Below are 17,834 nucleotides of genomic sequence, written 5' to 3'. Positions count from 1 at the left end.
TTAAAAGTTTGTTTCTTTTTTTAAAAAATTTTTTTAATTGAAGTATAGTTGATTTACAATGCTATGCCAATCTCTGCTGTACAGCAAAGTGACTCAGTTATACACATATAGGCATTCTTTTTTTTTAATATTCTTTTCCATTGTGGTTTATCACAGGATATTGAATATAGTTCCCTGTGCTATACAGTAGGACCCTGTTGTATATCCATCTTATATATAATAGTTTACATCTGCTAACCCCATACTCCTAGTCCTTCCCTCCTCCAACTCCCCCTCCCTTGGCACAAATGAACCTATCTACAAAACAGAAACAGGGCTTCCCTGGTGGCGCAGTGGTTGGGGGTCCGCCTGCCGATGCAGGGGACGCAGGTTCGTTCCCCGGTCCGGGAGGATCCCGCGTGCCACGGAGCGGCTGGGCCCGTGAGCCATGGCTGCTGGGCCTGCGCGTCTGGAGCCTGTGGTCCGCAGCGGGAGAGGCCACGGCAGTGAGAGGCCCGTGTACCGCAAAAAAAAAAAAAAAATGCAGAAACAGACTCACAGACATAGAGAATAGGCTTAAAAGTCTGTTTCTGACTTGCAGTTTTACTACACTGTGGTCAAAAATGGGGCCTATATAATTTTTATGATTTGTATTTTAATGAGGTTTTCTCTGGCCCTCAATTTATGTAATTTTTTCATGAACACTTGAAAATCCATTTTTATTCCATTTGAAAAATCATTTTTATTCCATTTGATGGATATGAAATTTGATATCTATTGATATTGATTACAGTTTTAAAACTATCTTTGTCATTAACAATACAATTTGCGTTTTTAGTGGCTGAAACTCTCCCAATATACCCCATATTTCTATCAGTTTTTGCTTTATATATTTGGAAGATTTCTACTTGGAAAATAGCTTGGCTAGTACATCCTCTTATGGATATCACACTCATCAATTCAAAGTTATTAATTTTATCTAATTAAATGTGTTTAATTATATTTGTGTTCATCTGCAATTAACGTATCTTTACTGTATTTGTCTTTGTAAGTCTGAGACACTATAAATTTTATTTTTAAACTTTATAATTTATTTTAGGTGTGTTTCTTAAAGATAGTAAGCACACAGTTAAGATACTATTATTTAATCAAGCATCAGTTTTGTCCAACAAAAGAAGAGTTTAAAGCATTTATATTTATTAAAAGAAATGATGCTGGTTTTGCATCTGGAATAGTATTTTATGCATTAGTTTTCAGCTTTGAGAAAAAATTTAAATACATTACAATCAGCCCTTTTATTTTTATATATTTTTTAACTTATTTTTATTTTTTGGCCATTTCGCCCGGCATGTGGGATCTTAGTTCCCCAACCAGAGATTGAACCATCACCCCCTGCAGTGGAAGTGTGGAGTCTTAACCACTGGACCACCAGGGAAGTCCTTAAAATCAGCCCTTTTAAATGTACAATTCAACAAAAGTATAGTCTGCAACTGCTACAGCAATCACTTCACAGAACAATTCCATCAGCCCCAAAAGTTTCCTCATGCCCCGCCTTTGAAGGCAATCCCCACCACACTGCCATTTGGCCCCTAGTAACTTCTGACATGCTTTCAAGAATTTCACATAAATGAAACGATGTAACGTGCAGTCTTTTCTGTCTGGCTTTTTTCACTTAGCATACCACTTTTGAGATTCATTCATATTGTTACATGTGTCATATGTTTCATTGCTGAATAACATTCCATTGAATGGACATACTACCGTTGTTTTCTACAACTGACGGACACTCAAGTTCTATGAATAAAGCTATGTATATTCACATACAAATTTTCGTGTGCATGTACATTTTTATTTCTCTTGGATGAACACCCAGGAGTGGAATCGTTGAGCCATATTGTGAGTACCTGTTTAACTTTTTAAGAAACTAACAAACTGTTTTCCAAAGTGGTTGAACCATTTTATACTTCCACCAACCATGTATGAGAGTCCTGGCTGTTCCACATTCTCACCAACACTTTTTTTTTTTTTTTTTTGCGGTATGTGGGCCTCTCACTGTTGTGGCCTCTCCCGTTGTGGAGCACAGGCTCCGGACGCACAGGCTCAGCGGCCATGGCTCACGGGCCCAGCCGCTCCACGGCATGTGGGATCTTCCCAGACCGGGGCACGAACCCGTTTCCCCTGCATCGGCAGGTGGACTCTCAACCACTGCGCCACCAGGGAAGTCCAACACTTTTTATTTTAAGTCTTTTTAATCTTAGCCATTGTAGTGAGTGTGAAGTAGTATCCCATGATGATCTTAATTTGCGTTTCCCTGATGACTAACAATGTTGAGCATTTTACAGGGATTTACTCGCTATCCCTGTGTCTTCTCTGGTGATGTGTCCCTTACAATATGTTGCCCATTTTCAAACTGAGTCACTGGTCTTCTTGTTATTGTTTAAGAGTTCTCTCTATATATTCCAGATAGAAAACTTCTGTCAGGCATCTGCTCTGCAAGTATTTTCTTCCAGTCTGTAGCTTGTCATTTTATTTTATTAATGTCTTTAGAAGAACAAAAACTATCAGTTTTGATGAAGTCCAATTTATCAGTATCTTTTTTTAGTTTGTGCTTTTCGTATGCTAGTGAAGAAATCTTTGACTAACCTAAAGTCACTATGATTTTCTCCTTTGCTTCCTTCTACTGTTCTGTATTTGTAGCTCTTACATTGAGGGGTGAGATTCAAGTTAATGTTTGCATATGGTATATAGTGAAGGTCAAAATTCATTTTTCCCCATATGGACATCCAATATTTTTCTCATTTTCTTTGCTTCTTACCTATCTTATGTAGAGTTTCTTTCATCTGCGACAATCATCTCTAATAACGTAGTTTTAAATCTATAACTTTACCAGCGGTCACCTTTGACCTTTCCAGAAACATCTTTTTTTACCTGATGATCAGAATGAAGGGCTAAAAAAATACCATCTGAGTTACCCCACAAAACAGCAGAAATTTAGCAGCTTTTAAATCCAACATACTTCTGAGGCCGTTTCAAAATGTCTGTGATCATCTGGTTATTTGTATGCTTGCAAGAGCAACTTTTGACATCTGCATTCAGCTTTGCAACTAACTTAAAACAATTATTTACAGATCATTCCATGTGTAACTTCTTCCAGTACATACTGCCTGCCCCTTTAGAACAAGACCTCTTCCATTTGTGAATATTCATTTTGATTACTTTTTTGGTTGGCTGGCAAGTAACTGATGATTCTTTCTTCAAGAAGTATAATACACTGGTGCATATTGTGTGAGCACTTGCATAACATATCTTTTTTTTTTTTTTTTCCTGTTGCCTTTATACATGAGGAAACTTGGCTGGTATTCTCAGGTCTCTGTCTTGCTCAAAACTCTGTAGACACTTTATTAGGACATTTATTATTATAGTGAGAATTTTTATTCTTCAAACACAGAATGGTTCCCTCCACCTCTTACCCTTGCATTATAAGGCTGCCTTAGATATGACGCTCTACCCCTAGTCCACAGCCACCAACCGTACGTGGTTGTTGAGCCCGTGAAATGCAGCTGTCCAAGGTGGGACACATGAAACATATGCTGGACTTCAAAGACTTAGTGTGGGGAAAAAAAGTGTGCAAGATATCTCATCAGTAATTTTTAAAATATTGATCAATATATTTTAGATATATAGGATTAAATAAAATGTATTATTAAAATTCACTTCACTTGTTTCACTTTGCTTTTGCAAATATGGCTACTAGAAATTTTTTAATTACACATGATTCATCATTACAGTTCTATTGGATGGCATTACTCAAGAGTCAGACGACTTGGATTCACAGTTTAGTTCCACAGTACTGAGTAATTTCAACAAGTCTCTTTTATAAGCCTCTATTTCCTCACCTGGAAATGGGTGAAAATAATTATACTCACCTCAAGACTTATTGTGGGGATAAAATAAGATTATGCTTGTGAAGCTATTAAGTTCACACATAATCAATTCTTATTAATGAGAGTTATGCTTAAAGGAAGAATTTTTTTGTTCTTTATAATTTAAATATTTTTCTAATAGACTGGGAGAAAATATTTGCAAATGATGTGATTGACAAGGGCTTTATTTCCAAACATTACAAACAGTCATGCAACTCAGTAACCAAAAAACAAACAACCCAATCAAAAAATGAGCAGAAAACCTAAATAGACATTTCTCCAAAGAAAACATATGGATGGCCAACAGGCACAAGAAAAGATGCTCGATGTTCCTAATTATTAGAGAAATGTAAATCAAAACTCTAATGAGGTACCACCTCACATCTGTCAGAATGGCCATCATTAAAAAGTCTACAAATAACAAATGCTGGAGAGTGTGTGGAGAAAAGGGAACCCTCCTACACTGTTGGTGGGAATGGAAATTGGTGCAGCCACTATGGAAAACAGTATGGAGGTTTCTCAAAAAACTAAAAATAGACTTGCCATATAATCCTGCAATGCCATTCCTGGGCATATATCTGGACAAAACTATAACCTGAAAAGATACATGTACCCCAATGTTCACTGCAGCACTATTTACAATAGCCGAGACATGGAGACAACCTAAATGTCCATCAATAGATGAATGGATAAAGAAGATGTGGTACATATATACAATGGAATACTATTCAGCCATAAAAAAGAACAAAATAATGCCATTTGCAGCAACATGGATGGACCTAGAGATTATCATACCAAGTGAAGTAAGAGAGAAAAGAACAAATATCATATGACATCACTTATATGTGGAATCTAAAATATGACACAAATGAACTCATCTATGACATAAAAAGAGACTCACAGACAAAGAGAACAGATTTGTGGTTGCCAACAGGGATGGGGCATGGGGGAGGGATGGATTCAGAGTTTGGGATTAGCAGGTGCAAACTATTATAGAGAGAATGGATAAACAACAAGGTCCTACTGTATAGCACAGGGAACTATTGATATATTTAATATCCTATGATAAATCATAATGGAAAAGAATATGAAAAAGAATATATATACACATATATATCACTGAAGCACTCATTATACAGTAGAAATTAACACAACATTGTAAATCAACTATACTTCAATAAAATAAATAAAAATACTTTTTTTCTAGGGTATATAGCCTGATGTGGGCAACTTACCACTGATTTTACCTGGATTGTAAGGGCCCCTTTTGATCTACACGCATAGAATTCTTTTTAGCTCGTGACAATTTTTCTTGTATTTCATCAAACTCTGGAGGGACCATCCAACACCTTGACTTTGAAGTGCCTGCAAGCCCTTAGTTTTCATTAGCTTTTCACCAACTCAGCCGCTTCATCCCAGGGTAACGTGCCAAAAATGTACCTCCTCTAAAATACATTTTAGAAGCTCTAACATTTCACTCCCCAAACCCAGCCTTTTATCCTTTCAAAACATTTGGACAAAAACTCCTGCTCTCACTGTAGAAATTTTCTAACCTCACCATAATCTCCAGTTGACTTTGCCCACTACTTTCTCACTATCCATCAAATACCTCTGGTGTCTCTTTTTCTTTTTCTTTTTGGTGGGGGGCGTCCAACTCATATTCCAAAACCCATCATTACACCTTCTCTCTTGAATCACTGAAGTTGTTTAACTCAAATTCCGTACAAATAAGACCTGTGGTACCAGAGAATAACACTGCACTGAAGTCCAAGAGAACGAGATTTCAGCAGCACTTAGACCTCTGATTAGCAGAATTCTGCTAATACCTTTGGTAAGTTCCTTATTAACCAAAGAAAACATACGTTGTTTCTATAGCATGGGATTCTTGAAAAGACACAATGAAATCAGGTCCAGGAAAGCATTTCCTTCTTTTTTTTTTTTTGCAGTATGCAGGCCCCTCACTGTTGTGGCCTCTCCCGTTGCGGAGCACAGGCTCTGGACACGCAGGCTCAGCGGCCATGGCTCACAGGCCCAGCCGCTCCGCGGCATGTGGGATCCTTCCGGACCGGGGCACGAACCTGCGTCCCCTGCATCGGCAGGCGGACTCTCGACCACTGCGCCACCAGGGAAGCCCAGCATTTCCTTCTTTATCAAGGGTAATGGACGAGAAGACCACAGCAATGCAAGTGGAAAGGGATCAGTGTTCAAGATGGGGAAAAGGTGGGTCAGGGGACACTAAATTGCTTTAAATGACTTTAAGTCTGAGCTCCAGGAGGGGCATGTCACATACACAGATCTGGAACAACTGTTATATTCGGAAGAACCATACAGAATGGTAGACATAAGAGATAGAGAAAAAAGTGAGCCCATTCAAGGAAGGTAAAAACTCGGAAACCACTTATCACATTAACGCGTCAGAGGATAAATTTAAGTGTCAACTAGGCTCCCAGCACTGCCATTCGGATTATAGTTGAAGGCATGGGGATGACGAGGAGAGGACTTAGTAGATATGCTAGGTCCTCAAACACCTGGCTGACCTACTCTGCAGACCCCAAACAGAGCTCATGCATTTTCTGGGAGCCATCATTGGCCAGGTTGTATCTTAAACATTGGGCCTAAAGAAAAAAGTTGCAGGCCTTGCCCTCTTGGTTCTCACATTCTAGTATGGAAGGCAGACAAGTGACCAGACAATGATATATACACTCACATTCAGTCTTTCTTAATGCTCAGGACCAATGGGGGCGGGGGGATCAAAAAGATGAAGATTTCAGTACAGCACAAGGCGAACGTTTCTAATCGAGTTTCTAAATATGGAACAAGGTCCTTTGGGAGGTAATGATCTCTTATCTCTGGAAGGACTGAAAAGCAGAAGATTAATGACCATTTACATAGAATATTATAGAAGGAAGTGGAAGGTTATGCCAGATGAATGCCACGTTCCTTCCTAATTAAGATTCTATGATTTTCAGAAGCGGACAGAGCCCATTCATTAGGACACTCCATTACATAAAGAGACATTTGCCTGTGTACAAAGTGAGTTGTACAACTGACACAGAAAGATTCTTTTCTAACACAGATTACAATTTCTGTTAGTTGTCTACAATGTTCCATGTCTGATATTTAAAAGCCAAAGATCAGTCTTCTGAATACAGAAAAGTATGTTACGCATTTCACTTATCCACGTCTGTTCTGTGATCTCACACTCGTTATCAGAGAGAAAAGCCTAACACAAAGGCCCGAGGTGCACTGCAGGCCTTACAGAACCAGCTCTCCCATTCAAAAACCATTCAGATAATCCAGGAACCAGCAAAGCAGTAAAGAAAATGGGGAAATGTCAACTTTTCCAGACCTGGACATAATATGTAACCTCAGCCAGCCCTCCTGCATAACGTTTGACCCACAAGGAGAGAAAGAACAAGAGCCTAAATCCATAAACTATTCTAGAAAAATAACCTAAAACATGTGCCCTCTGATGAGTGGTCAGCCGTCGTCTGTTCCTTTGTTGTAGAGGAAGAGAAGGTGTGTTGACGTGGTAGGTTTGGAAAAGAGAAGATTTAACAGGTTAATCACAGCCATCTCCAAATATACCAAAGAGGAAGGGAAGGAAATAGAATCTGCTGAGGGCCTACTATGTGCCAAGCACCATGCTTTCCATTACAAGACCTCAGTTAACTGCATTTTTTCATTACCAATAAAGGGGAGCTACAGCTACCAACGTGGAAAGACGATTAAGTTCTCTGTGTGTCTCTCATCATTACCATATTACTGGTGAAACTGGACAAGGCAATTCTAAAGGCCACCTGGCTTCATTTCTTTCTTCTGCAGGGCATCTCCGAGCAGATCCTACCCTCTATGAGAGACACATGTCCCAGACCTTCTGTCTCTCCTCTGCAGGTCAAGTCTAATTGGAACGGCTCCAGCCCATGGGGGTATCTGGTCACTGCAATGGAAGCTCGGCCATTGCCAAGTGTGTGGTCCCTTTGAACTGTACTCCAGACCTGGATCATAAAATCCAGATCCAATTTGGAGAGGAGTCATATGTGAGATTTGGGGCAACTTGCTTAACCCCCACTGGGCCTTATTTGTCAAAAAATAGCTATGAGTATTGGGTTTCTTTTTAACCCTGAGACCCTATGAGTTCATGTCATTATCAATCCCTCCCAACTGAAAATGCACATCACTCAGGAGGCATATCTTCCGAGGAAACAGATGGGGCGGGCAGTAGTGTCTCCCTCCCCCAGTGAGAGGAACAATAGAAGTCTGTCTCCCAAAGGACAGCAGGTGCTGAAAGATGGCAGTTATCTAAGAGAACCTCTATAATACTCCATAGGGACCAGCACAAAGGCAATTGAGATGAGTAGGATGGCAACTTTTAGAGTCAACCATCAATGTTTTCTGTGACCACAGCCCTGAATCTCACTTCATCATCTTTCTGATGCTGGTAATGAGCAGGCATCAGGTCTAAGAGAAAAGGAGATAAATGAGGGCTCCCAGCTAGACAGGGGAATCATGAAACAGCCCCGGCGCCAGCCACTTCCCTTCATGAGCTCGGGATCATCCTCACCCCAGTGGAGGCCTGGGGGTGACTTCCCGGGCCAACTAGGGGCAAGATCAAAGGCTGCTGGGCATGCAGGGCCTTGTCTGAACACTGGCAAATATCTTGCTGATTTAAGGCAAACTGTCCAGAGTGGTGACTGTTTAGTTTAGAAAATGATCCTTGGATGGCAGTGATGGGGCTGTCCCAGCCCTCAGCAGCATCATTAGTAAGACACACTTCGGTCCCCAGCAGGAAGGCTGCTTGCTGCAGGCCTTTAAATGGAGGGGTCATGCTTAACGCATTTATTCTTCAGGAACAACCAGAAAAAGAACACCACTGAGAGCTCAGAGGATCCTTGTCTAGACACAATTATAGTATCTTAGCTTAAAAACAGGCCACAGAGAAGGAACCAGAACACAGGAGAAAGAACACGGATTATGGAGTCAGTTCTGGGTTTTAATCCCCGCTCTACCACATACTAGCTATGCATGTGATTTGGGGTTATTTAACCTCCCTAAGCCTCAGTTTCCTTATCTGTATAATGGGGATCATAATAGGACCGATCCACAGAGTTATTGTGAGCGTTCCATGAGAGAACCATGTAAACATAAAAAAGAAAGTATTCCATAAATAGTAGAGGTTACACCACAGCCTGTGGGGTTCAGAGTCACTGAAAACAGGAACTCTGAGTTCAAGTGCAATTCAACAGTGGCAGCTTCATCCAGTGGCTGCTACCCATGTCCCCCTCTTTTCCTTCAGATCCATCCCACCTCCGTGTCTACTGAATTACACAATCATGCATCTCATATCATTTCATTTGGAAAGGGAAAAATCAAATCGCTGCCTTGGCATTTATTAGCTGCCTGATCTTAGGCAAATATCCTTCAACTCCGAGCTTCAATTTATAAACTGCCTGTGAGATGGAGGTAACGAAACTCCTCTCTCCACCCCACAGGTTAGTCCTGAGAAGTGAGTGAGAGCATGCCACCACCTGCAAAGCTCCACACGAAAAGAAGTCATCGTCCCTGACCTGCTGCTCCCTTCCCCTGATGACAGGAGCTGCATGTCCTGGGTAGAGTTTGGGGCACTCAGGCCCAGTAGCCTGTTGATCTGGGGCCTCGGAAGCTGGAAATGAATGGGCCACATAAACATCAGAAAGACCAGTGAGGGCTTCCCTGGTGGCGCAGTGGTTGAGAATCTGCCTGTTAATGCAGGGGACACGGGTTCGAGCCCTGGTCTGGGAGGATCCCACATGCCGCGGAGCAACTAGGCCCGTGAGCCACAACTACTGAGCCTGCGCGTCTGGAGCCTGTGCTCCGCAAAAAGAGAGGCCGCGATAGTGAGAGGCCCGTGCACCGCGATGAAGAGTGGCCCCCGCTTGCCACAACTAGAGAAAGCCCTTGCACAGAAACGAAGACCCAACACAGCAAAAGTTAATTAATTAATTAATAAACTCCTACCCCCAACATCTTTAAAAAAAAAAAAAGAAAGAAAGACCAGTGAGCGTTTCACAGGCCACAGGGACGAGCAGGCTAGCCATCACTATTTGCAAATCCGCACTAATTGGTCATTACAGAGAGAAGCATACCAGTCCAGCGCAAATTTCTCACAGCTCTTTTTCTTTTTTTTTTTCTTTGCGGTACGCGGGCCTCTCACTGTTGTGGCCTCTCCCATTGTGGAGCACAGGCTCCGGATTCGCAGGCTCAGCGGCCATGGCTCACGGGCCCAGCTGCTCCGCGGCATGTGGGATCTTCCCGGACCGGGGCACGAACTTGCGTCCCCCTCATCAGCAGGCGGACTCTCAACCACTGAGCCACCAGGGAAGCCCTCACAGCTCATTTTTAATCATGCACTGATCCTTCATAACTTCCTTTCCCCTATTACTTCATTCTTTAGCGCTAACAGATAGGATAAGGGGCCCACAGGAGTATTTCTGAGAAATGCCATTTCCAACAGCTGTACAAAGCGATTTCTCATTCCTATCGGGGGAGGCCGTCTTACGTGTCTGCTGACGCTACCATCCGACATGTTTCCTGGATGCAAGTAAAGAACACAGCACCATTCCATGTCATCATCCATCCCTTCTCTAATGCCATCTAATGGATGGTGTTTCAGTGTGTTCCCTTCCTGGTTTACCTGTCATGGAAAGACACTCCACCTGTCCCACAGCTGCTCCTGGGATGTTAAGACGGGTTGGCACAGATGGAGCTTCCTCATCTATGCCACTGCAGGGTCACTGGTAGACAAATACCTGGCTGTCTGCGCATGCCCTGAGCCACAAGGGGCCTCAGGAATGTGGTGAATCCTGACAGTGATCAAGAAACTCCTTCCTCAACCTAAATGTCTATTGACAGATGAATGGATAAAGAAGATGTGGTACATATACACAATGGAATATTACTCAGCCATAAAAGAGAATGAAATAATGCCATTTGCAGCAACATGGGTGCAACTAGAGATTATCATACTAAGCGAAGTAAATCAAAGAGAAAGACGAATACCATATATCACTTACATGTGGAATCTAAAATATGACATAAATGAACCTACCTATGAAACAGAAATAGACTCACAGACATAGAAAACAGACTGGTGGTTGCCAAGGGAGATGGGGTTGGGGGAGGGATGGAGTGGAAGCATGGGGTGAGCAGATGTAAGCTATTATATACAGAATGGATAAACAAGGTCCTACTGTATAGCACAGGGAACTATATTCAATATCCTATGATAAACCATAATGGAAAAGAGTATTAAAAAAGAATGTATATATATGTATAACTGAATCACTTTGCTGTACAGCAGGGATTAACACGACACTGTAAATCAACTACACTTCAATTAAAAACAAAACAAAACTGAAACCTCTTCCTAATGGCTTTCCGCCTCTTAGGCACCCAGTGCTGAGTTTAGTGTGTATCATTCATTTAGCAAATGTTTTCATAGGTGAGGCATCATCATGGCTTAGGTTTGTTGAGCAGGTGTTAAGGTTACAAGGTGATGAAAAACAGACAGGATCCCAGCTCCTTTGGAGCCTACACTCTAGGGGAGACAGACATTTCCCAGCTCATCACACAAAGGCATGAAAGCTTACACTCCACAGCGAGTTTACTGAAGGAACGTATGTGATCCTCCGAGAAGATACAACAAAGAAACCCCTATGAGATGATGAAGGCAGGGAAGTTTCCTTGTGTACATGGAGCTTAAGCAAGAGAACGTGGACTCAATTAGCGATGCGGGGGAGAGCAGGCTGAGAGTACATCAGACAGAAGAAATGACTTGTGCAAAGGCCCCCAGCGGAAGGGAAGGCGCAGAGCAGACTGGGAGATCCAGTGGGAGCAATGGTGCTAACAGTAGAGGACCCAGTCAGGAGGAGGTAGGAGCCAGACTGTGCAGAACAACTTGACTCCGTTAAGGACTGTGGTCTCCATCTCAGCAGCATCCGGAAATCACCGAAGGTTTTACGCAGAGGACGGGGAAGGTGTGGCTGGGCCTGCCTTTGGAAAGGCTGACTCATGCTACTGACGGAGAACAGATGTGGGTGAGGAGACGTGAGCGGAGGAGAAGGGAAAAGACTTGTCTGGGAAAACAAAGCAAAGCAAGAAACTGCTGCTGTGCTGGCGACCGAGCACGCAGGCTTAGACAAGGATGGTAGTAGGGGAGACGAAGACTAGCTAGGACCTCAAATGGCCAGATGCTCGGAGAGAGAAAGGGACCCATCGAAGGCAAACTCTCGGTTCTGGATGGGCAGCTAAGCAGGTGGTGGTGTTAGGTTCCAGGAGAGGCTCAGGTCGGGGGGAGTGGGCAGACCACGGTTTAGATTTGTTGAGCAGAATTATGTATAAGTTATTATGACTGTTATCATGAATTACGGAAAAATTATGTTTTACAAAATGCCTTCATACGCACTGTCCTTACCAGATTCTGACAACTACCTCACGGGATACAGGACTGTGGGTGATAGATGGTAGGTAGGGAAATAAAAAGCAGATGGTAGGGACATTTCATGGCAGAGTCAGCAGTAGAAGGCAGGGTCAAGGGCAGGACTCTGGAGACGATAGCCTTTAGAACACATCAGATTGTTATTTTTTTTTTAATTCTTATTTTTTAAGCCATGGAGTCCTCAGTTCAAATGGATAAAACTCCAGTGTGTAAAAATAATGGACACCTGGATTCCTGTGGGCATGAGGGAGTCAGAGCCCTAGTCTTCCGCCACACCAGTCCCCTCCTCTCCTCCAAGACCCTAAGGAAGCCTTGGGGTTCCCAGGGGCAGCTTACAGGCCACTGTGCCTTAACTTTCAACCTCCCAACTGGCCTATGGGCCTTCAATCAAGAGCATTTTAATCCTATATTAATGAGGGATTGTCAGGAACCTGCTGCATTTCAGGCACTGCTGGGCCTTCACATGAGTTATCTTATTTAATCCAATATATTCTTCCACAGCTGGCAGGGTTCCACCTGTTTTCAGCTGATCAAGCCAAGGCTCAGAACCCAAATCAGATAGCTCTTTAATGGCAAGATGGGAAATGAAATTGGGGTTTTCAACTACTTCGTGTTTCCTCAAAGAGCAGAGGGGGTGCAGGCTTGCACGGGGCACAGACACAGGACTGCTCTAAGAAAGAACAGGCATGCTGTGCCAGACGTGGCCCCCTCCCCTCCTGCTGCTTTTCCCCATGGTGTTGGCCCTCAGACCTCGGGAGACAGAGTGGCTTGCTTTCACCTTAATTAGCGCAGCAATTTGCTAAATTTTGTTTTTCCCTTTTTAAGAGTGTTAATCAATTTGAGCTCAGAATAGATTGGAATGGCACACAAATTACCACGACAATCCCCAAATGCTAAATTCTGAACATCTCGATCAACCTCAGAGCCTGAAATATGGGAAAATGAGCAACTCTGGCCAACATCTTTGTGATCTATTTAAAATGCTATGGCTCTGAAATGAAAAGATAATGGCTTTATGAGGTTTAGACCAAGCAATTTGCTAAAATCTGCCCCATGCCTAGGTGTTTAGTCCTTCCCAAGGTGACTGAAGACAGAGCAGCAACGGTTTCTGCAAAGTTACATGTTCCACTAATAACAGCAATTGGTTAAATCCACAAGCATTACAGGGTACCAACAAATGCGCCAGAAATACAGAAAAGAACAAGATGTGCTCCCAGCCCCGTCTCCTGTTAAGAAGGTTCTAAACTAAAGCAGTCGACGGGCAAGTGAACAGAAAACGTCCTCCTCTTTCCTGGAGGAGTCATGGGAAGTTCTCAGAGTGGGTAGCCATGGAGCTGAGTCCTAAAGGATGAGTGGGAGGTGTGACAGGTAGCTGGAAGGGTGTGTAAGATAGAAGGAACAGCAGAAGCAAAGGCTCAAACACAGGAGGGAGGGCAGAGAGCCCAGAGGTGGCTTCTTCGAGCTGAGTAATAAGCATATTTGCAAGAATGGCCAGAGATGAGACTGGAAGAAGAGTCAAGAGCCAGAATATGCAGGACTTTTAAATCAGACTGTGAATCTCAAGCTTGATGCAGACCATGTGATACCACTGGAAGATTTTAAGCAAGGGAATGACGTGGCCAAATGAGTCTCCCTTGGTTGAAACCCTCTGGCCCAACATAATCCTTAATATTTATTCAACATAGTCTTTTAAAGCACATTCACATATGTTCTCTCATTTGAGCCTCTTAATTACTCCATGAGGTTGGTGATAAGTACATTTCTACTCATGAAAAAACAGATCCAAAGGTATAGCCTGTTTACTTTGTGTCTTATGACCAGTAAATGACAACATACGAATTCAAACCCAGGCCTGTCGGACTCAGCGCTGACCTCACCGGGTAACAGAATTCTCTAGATATTGGCCACCATAGGCCTTCTTTAGGTACGGACCAGGCCAGTAGCCTCCAGCCTCCACAGAAAGCCTTGGTGGCCAGAACTGCACAGACCAACACGCATTCTGTGCTCAAGAAATGGTTGCTTTAATGCTTCAGATAATCAAATCAGATTCAAGTGGCAAACACCCTCAGTTATACCCTGGACATTTCCAGTTTGCGAGCTGACATTTCTGCCTTTGCTGCTGTCTACTAAACCATAAACAAGAAAAGCATCCTGCTTGACCTCCCTTCCCACCGGTACCTTGAGCTCATCCGCGTTGTAGAAGTCTACTCGCACGGCAGGCACCATCCAGGTCTGGAAGAGCGTCGCCAGGATCTGCTCGGCGATGGAGTCGGCGATGACGTGGAAATGCAGGGGGTTCCGCCTGTGGGCAGGGAGAGGAGGAGAGTCAGGAGGGAGAACCAAGGCTGCAGAGACACGCTCTTACCAGCTGGTAACGTGTGGCCAGTTTCGAACAGCAGTGATGAAGGACAATCAGGCATGTTACCTACTGGGGAGGATGTCAGAGCTGAGAAGGAGAGAGGATGTCTCATCCAACCTCAGGATTTCAGAGACGTGGCCACCAAGGACCAGAGAGGGTAAAATCACTGGTGACATTCAATGCAAGCCAACCGCCATACCTGTTACTAGGGCATCTGTATTTCTAGAAATCTTAAGTAGAGCATGTGTAACAATTTGGTCAACGCTTTATCTTTACCACCTGGATGTACCGGCATCAGTGCAGAAGCACGTGGACAAAGGATGAGGTCTTTGGACCGGCCGTGTGGAGTGGGCAAGGCACTTCTCTCCCAGCACAGCACTAAGTCCTATCTTCTGCCTGTTCCTCTCCGAAAGAGAAACAGGCAGCCACGATGGCATCACCTGGGGCTCCCATAACTGAGTATCAGCCCACCCTCACTTGTAGTATTTCTAAAGACTTTATTCATTCTACCTCAGTTGACCCGCTGTTACACTGAGCCAGCACCCAAACTACAAACCAGCAGTACACAAGGGCAAAGCTTCCAATTCAAATGGAAATGGGTCTGAAGCCCAGATCTGGCATCTATGAGGGGAGGACTTTGAGCGTGTCCCTTATACCTCTGCACTGCTGCTTCTTCATTCTGCAAAATGTGAAAAACTTCCTCTACGGGCTACTGGGTCAGTTAGATGAGATAAGAAGTACAATATATGATGCATCTCAACAACAAACATAGACGGGATAATAACAGACAGCAGATATGCCTTCTTGAGGGACCGCCAGGCACAAACCAGAAGTTCAACCCAGAAGAACTATTATCAGAAATATCATTGTTCTAGTAAGAGTTAACAGCATACATCGTAATACCACAAATGAGCCCCTCTGGAAATCTAAAGATGAGAATGCCCTCGCCCACCCCAAACTCGAGGAGTTCTTACTATTTAGAGACAGTTCAATATAAACCCAAATATAAACAGGAGGTGGACTGTGATAACAGCTACAACAGAACACAAGGTTCCAGAAGAGTAAAGAAAAAGGAGGGCTAATCTGGACCGGGTCAGAAGAATGTGTAAGAGGTGGGGGAAGTAGTGCCCTGAAGCATAAATGACTTTATTGTTGGCAAAGAAGAGAGGACTTGATCCAAGGAGAATAACACGAGACTCTGGCTGGAGCCCAGGGGGTGCTGAGAGTGTGGTGGGAAGGGAAGGGCTAGCAGGGACTCGGGGGTTCGAGCAGAGAAGGGGAGAGATGCAAGCGCGTAGGGAGCAGTGCAATGAGCGCCCGCTTTAACAGTCTGGATTGGATCAGCTCGGTGCGGGGAGTAACAGGCCCCCTAGCTCTCAGCCTCCTGCAATCGCTCCCCAGCCCTGTTCTAAGTTCTAGATACACAGATTTCTTTCAATTCCCCCTACCCTCGTGCTCTCTCTCCACCTGGGCCTTTGCACATACCGTTTACTCTGCAGGAAACCCTCTTGCATTTGCTCCTTCTATAAATACTTATTAAACACCCACTGTTCACCAGGTGGCGAGCAGGATGCTGAGGACATGGTGGTAAGACACCATCCCTGCTCTCACGGTCTTGTCCTCTCCTTTTTCCCCCCCACCCCCCGCCTCCACAGCCCCCATTCAGCATTTGGTTCTCTCTCACCCAGCCTTCACTTCTGAGGTCTGCCACCATTTGCTCTTAGAATCCTTCCCTGACGACCCATGACTAAGTCAGGGGCCCTTCCCAATGCACAGTCATCTCAGCATCTGTGCCCATCCTTAGGCTGCAGTTGCCTGTTTACTGGTCTGCATGCCCCCTCGACCGTGAGCTCAGGTGAGTAAAGGATGGTGCCAGTTGTGTTGAAATGGAGAGCCCCATGATCACACTCAGTGCCTGGGATGCAGTAGGAGTTCAATAAACGAAATGAAGAGTGGGATAGGTGATGGACAGTGGGCAGCTAAGGGGAACAGAGGTGTACACCTCGTTTAGGAGATTAGGTGAATGTGAAACAAGAATCCGATTTAGTGTCTGGGGAAGAGCAACAGGGAAGTGGAAGCTAGAGGAATTTCAGGAGAAGAGATCTTAGATATGGGGGAAATGGAGAGGAAGAGGAAGACACTGGGGTTCCTGGGCTGGTGGTGATTCGTTCAGGACAGGGGCTACAAGAAGAAAGGCACACTGGAGGAAGATGATGGGTTTGGGACTGGGTATACCAAGTTTAAGGTGAGGGTGGCAAAGCCAGGTGGAACTGCGTAGATGAGTCTAGACCTGAAGAAAGTTATTATCCAAGGCCAATCTGCCAAACACGTAACAGGTGCTCAGGGTGCTGAGCTGAACAAATGACCCAAAGGAGCAATCAGCACTGCTGAATTTCTCCATGGCACCCATTGCGTGAACATTGCAAACTCTCCCATTAAACTTTCTATACTCAGGGCTTCCCTGGTGGCGCAGTGGTTGAGAGTCAGCCTGCTGATGCAGGGGACGTGGGTTCGTGCCCCGGTCCGGGAGGATCCCACATGCCGCGGAGCGGCTGGGCCTGTGAGCCATGGCCGTTGAGCCTGCGCGTCTGGAGCCTGTGCTCCACAACGGGAGATACCACAACAGTGAGAGGCCCGCGTACCACAAAAAACAAAACAAAACAAAACAAAACAAAACAAACAAAAAAACTATCTATACTCAGAAGGAAGGGGCATGCCTGCCTTACAGATTCCCTGGAAGCCCTATAGGTAGCTTCCCTATCAGAAGCTGCCAGCAGTCCTAGGTGATGACTGGTGGCATGAGGGAGTGATGGTGTATTTGTTCATTGGCCAGTGACTTACCTGGACGCTAAGCCAGAGACAGCTAGACAGCCACTTGGAAGTCAGAGGGTCCCTTTAGCCCTCAGTGTTGGCACAGTCATCCCCCTCTCCCACGAGCCGTGACCGGAGTCTTATGTATCAAGAATGAATGAAGATAAATCTGTATAAATGTCAGCTTGCATTTTTATCCACAGTAGAGAGATGGCTTAATTTTAGACATGGGGTAACAATACTAAACAGATCAAGATACTCCTATTTGCCCCAACACACCACGTTT

At 44.1% G+C, this 17,834-nt stretch overlaps 1 protein-coding gene across 2 annotated transcripts in view; it reads right to left on the bottom strand.

The window, feature by feature from the left end:
- Positions 1-17,834, bottom strand: part of LARGE1 (LARGE xylosyl- and glucuronyltransferase 1) — a 594,073-nt gene that overhangs the window by 262,110 nt on the left and 314,129 nt on the right. For both annotated transcript variants that reach the window (XM_081247956.1, XM_081247955.1), the window contains exon 5: positions 14,557-14,680. In XM_081247956.1, the coding sequence (XP_081104082.1) occupies positions 14,557-14,680 (124 nt within the window). The remainder of the gene's footprint in view (positions 1-14,556; positions 14,681-17,834) is intronic.

The sequence above is a fragment of the Mesoplodon bidens genome (genome assembly GCF_964165515.1).
Source record: "Mesoplodon bidens genome assembly, chromosome: 11".
Taxonomy (NCBI): domain Eukaryota; kingdom Metazoa; phylum Chordata; class Mammalia; order Artiodactyla; family Ziphiidae; genus Mesoplodon; species Mesoplodon bidens.
This window is presented reverse-complemented; position numbering and strand designations above follow the sequence as displayed.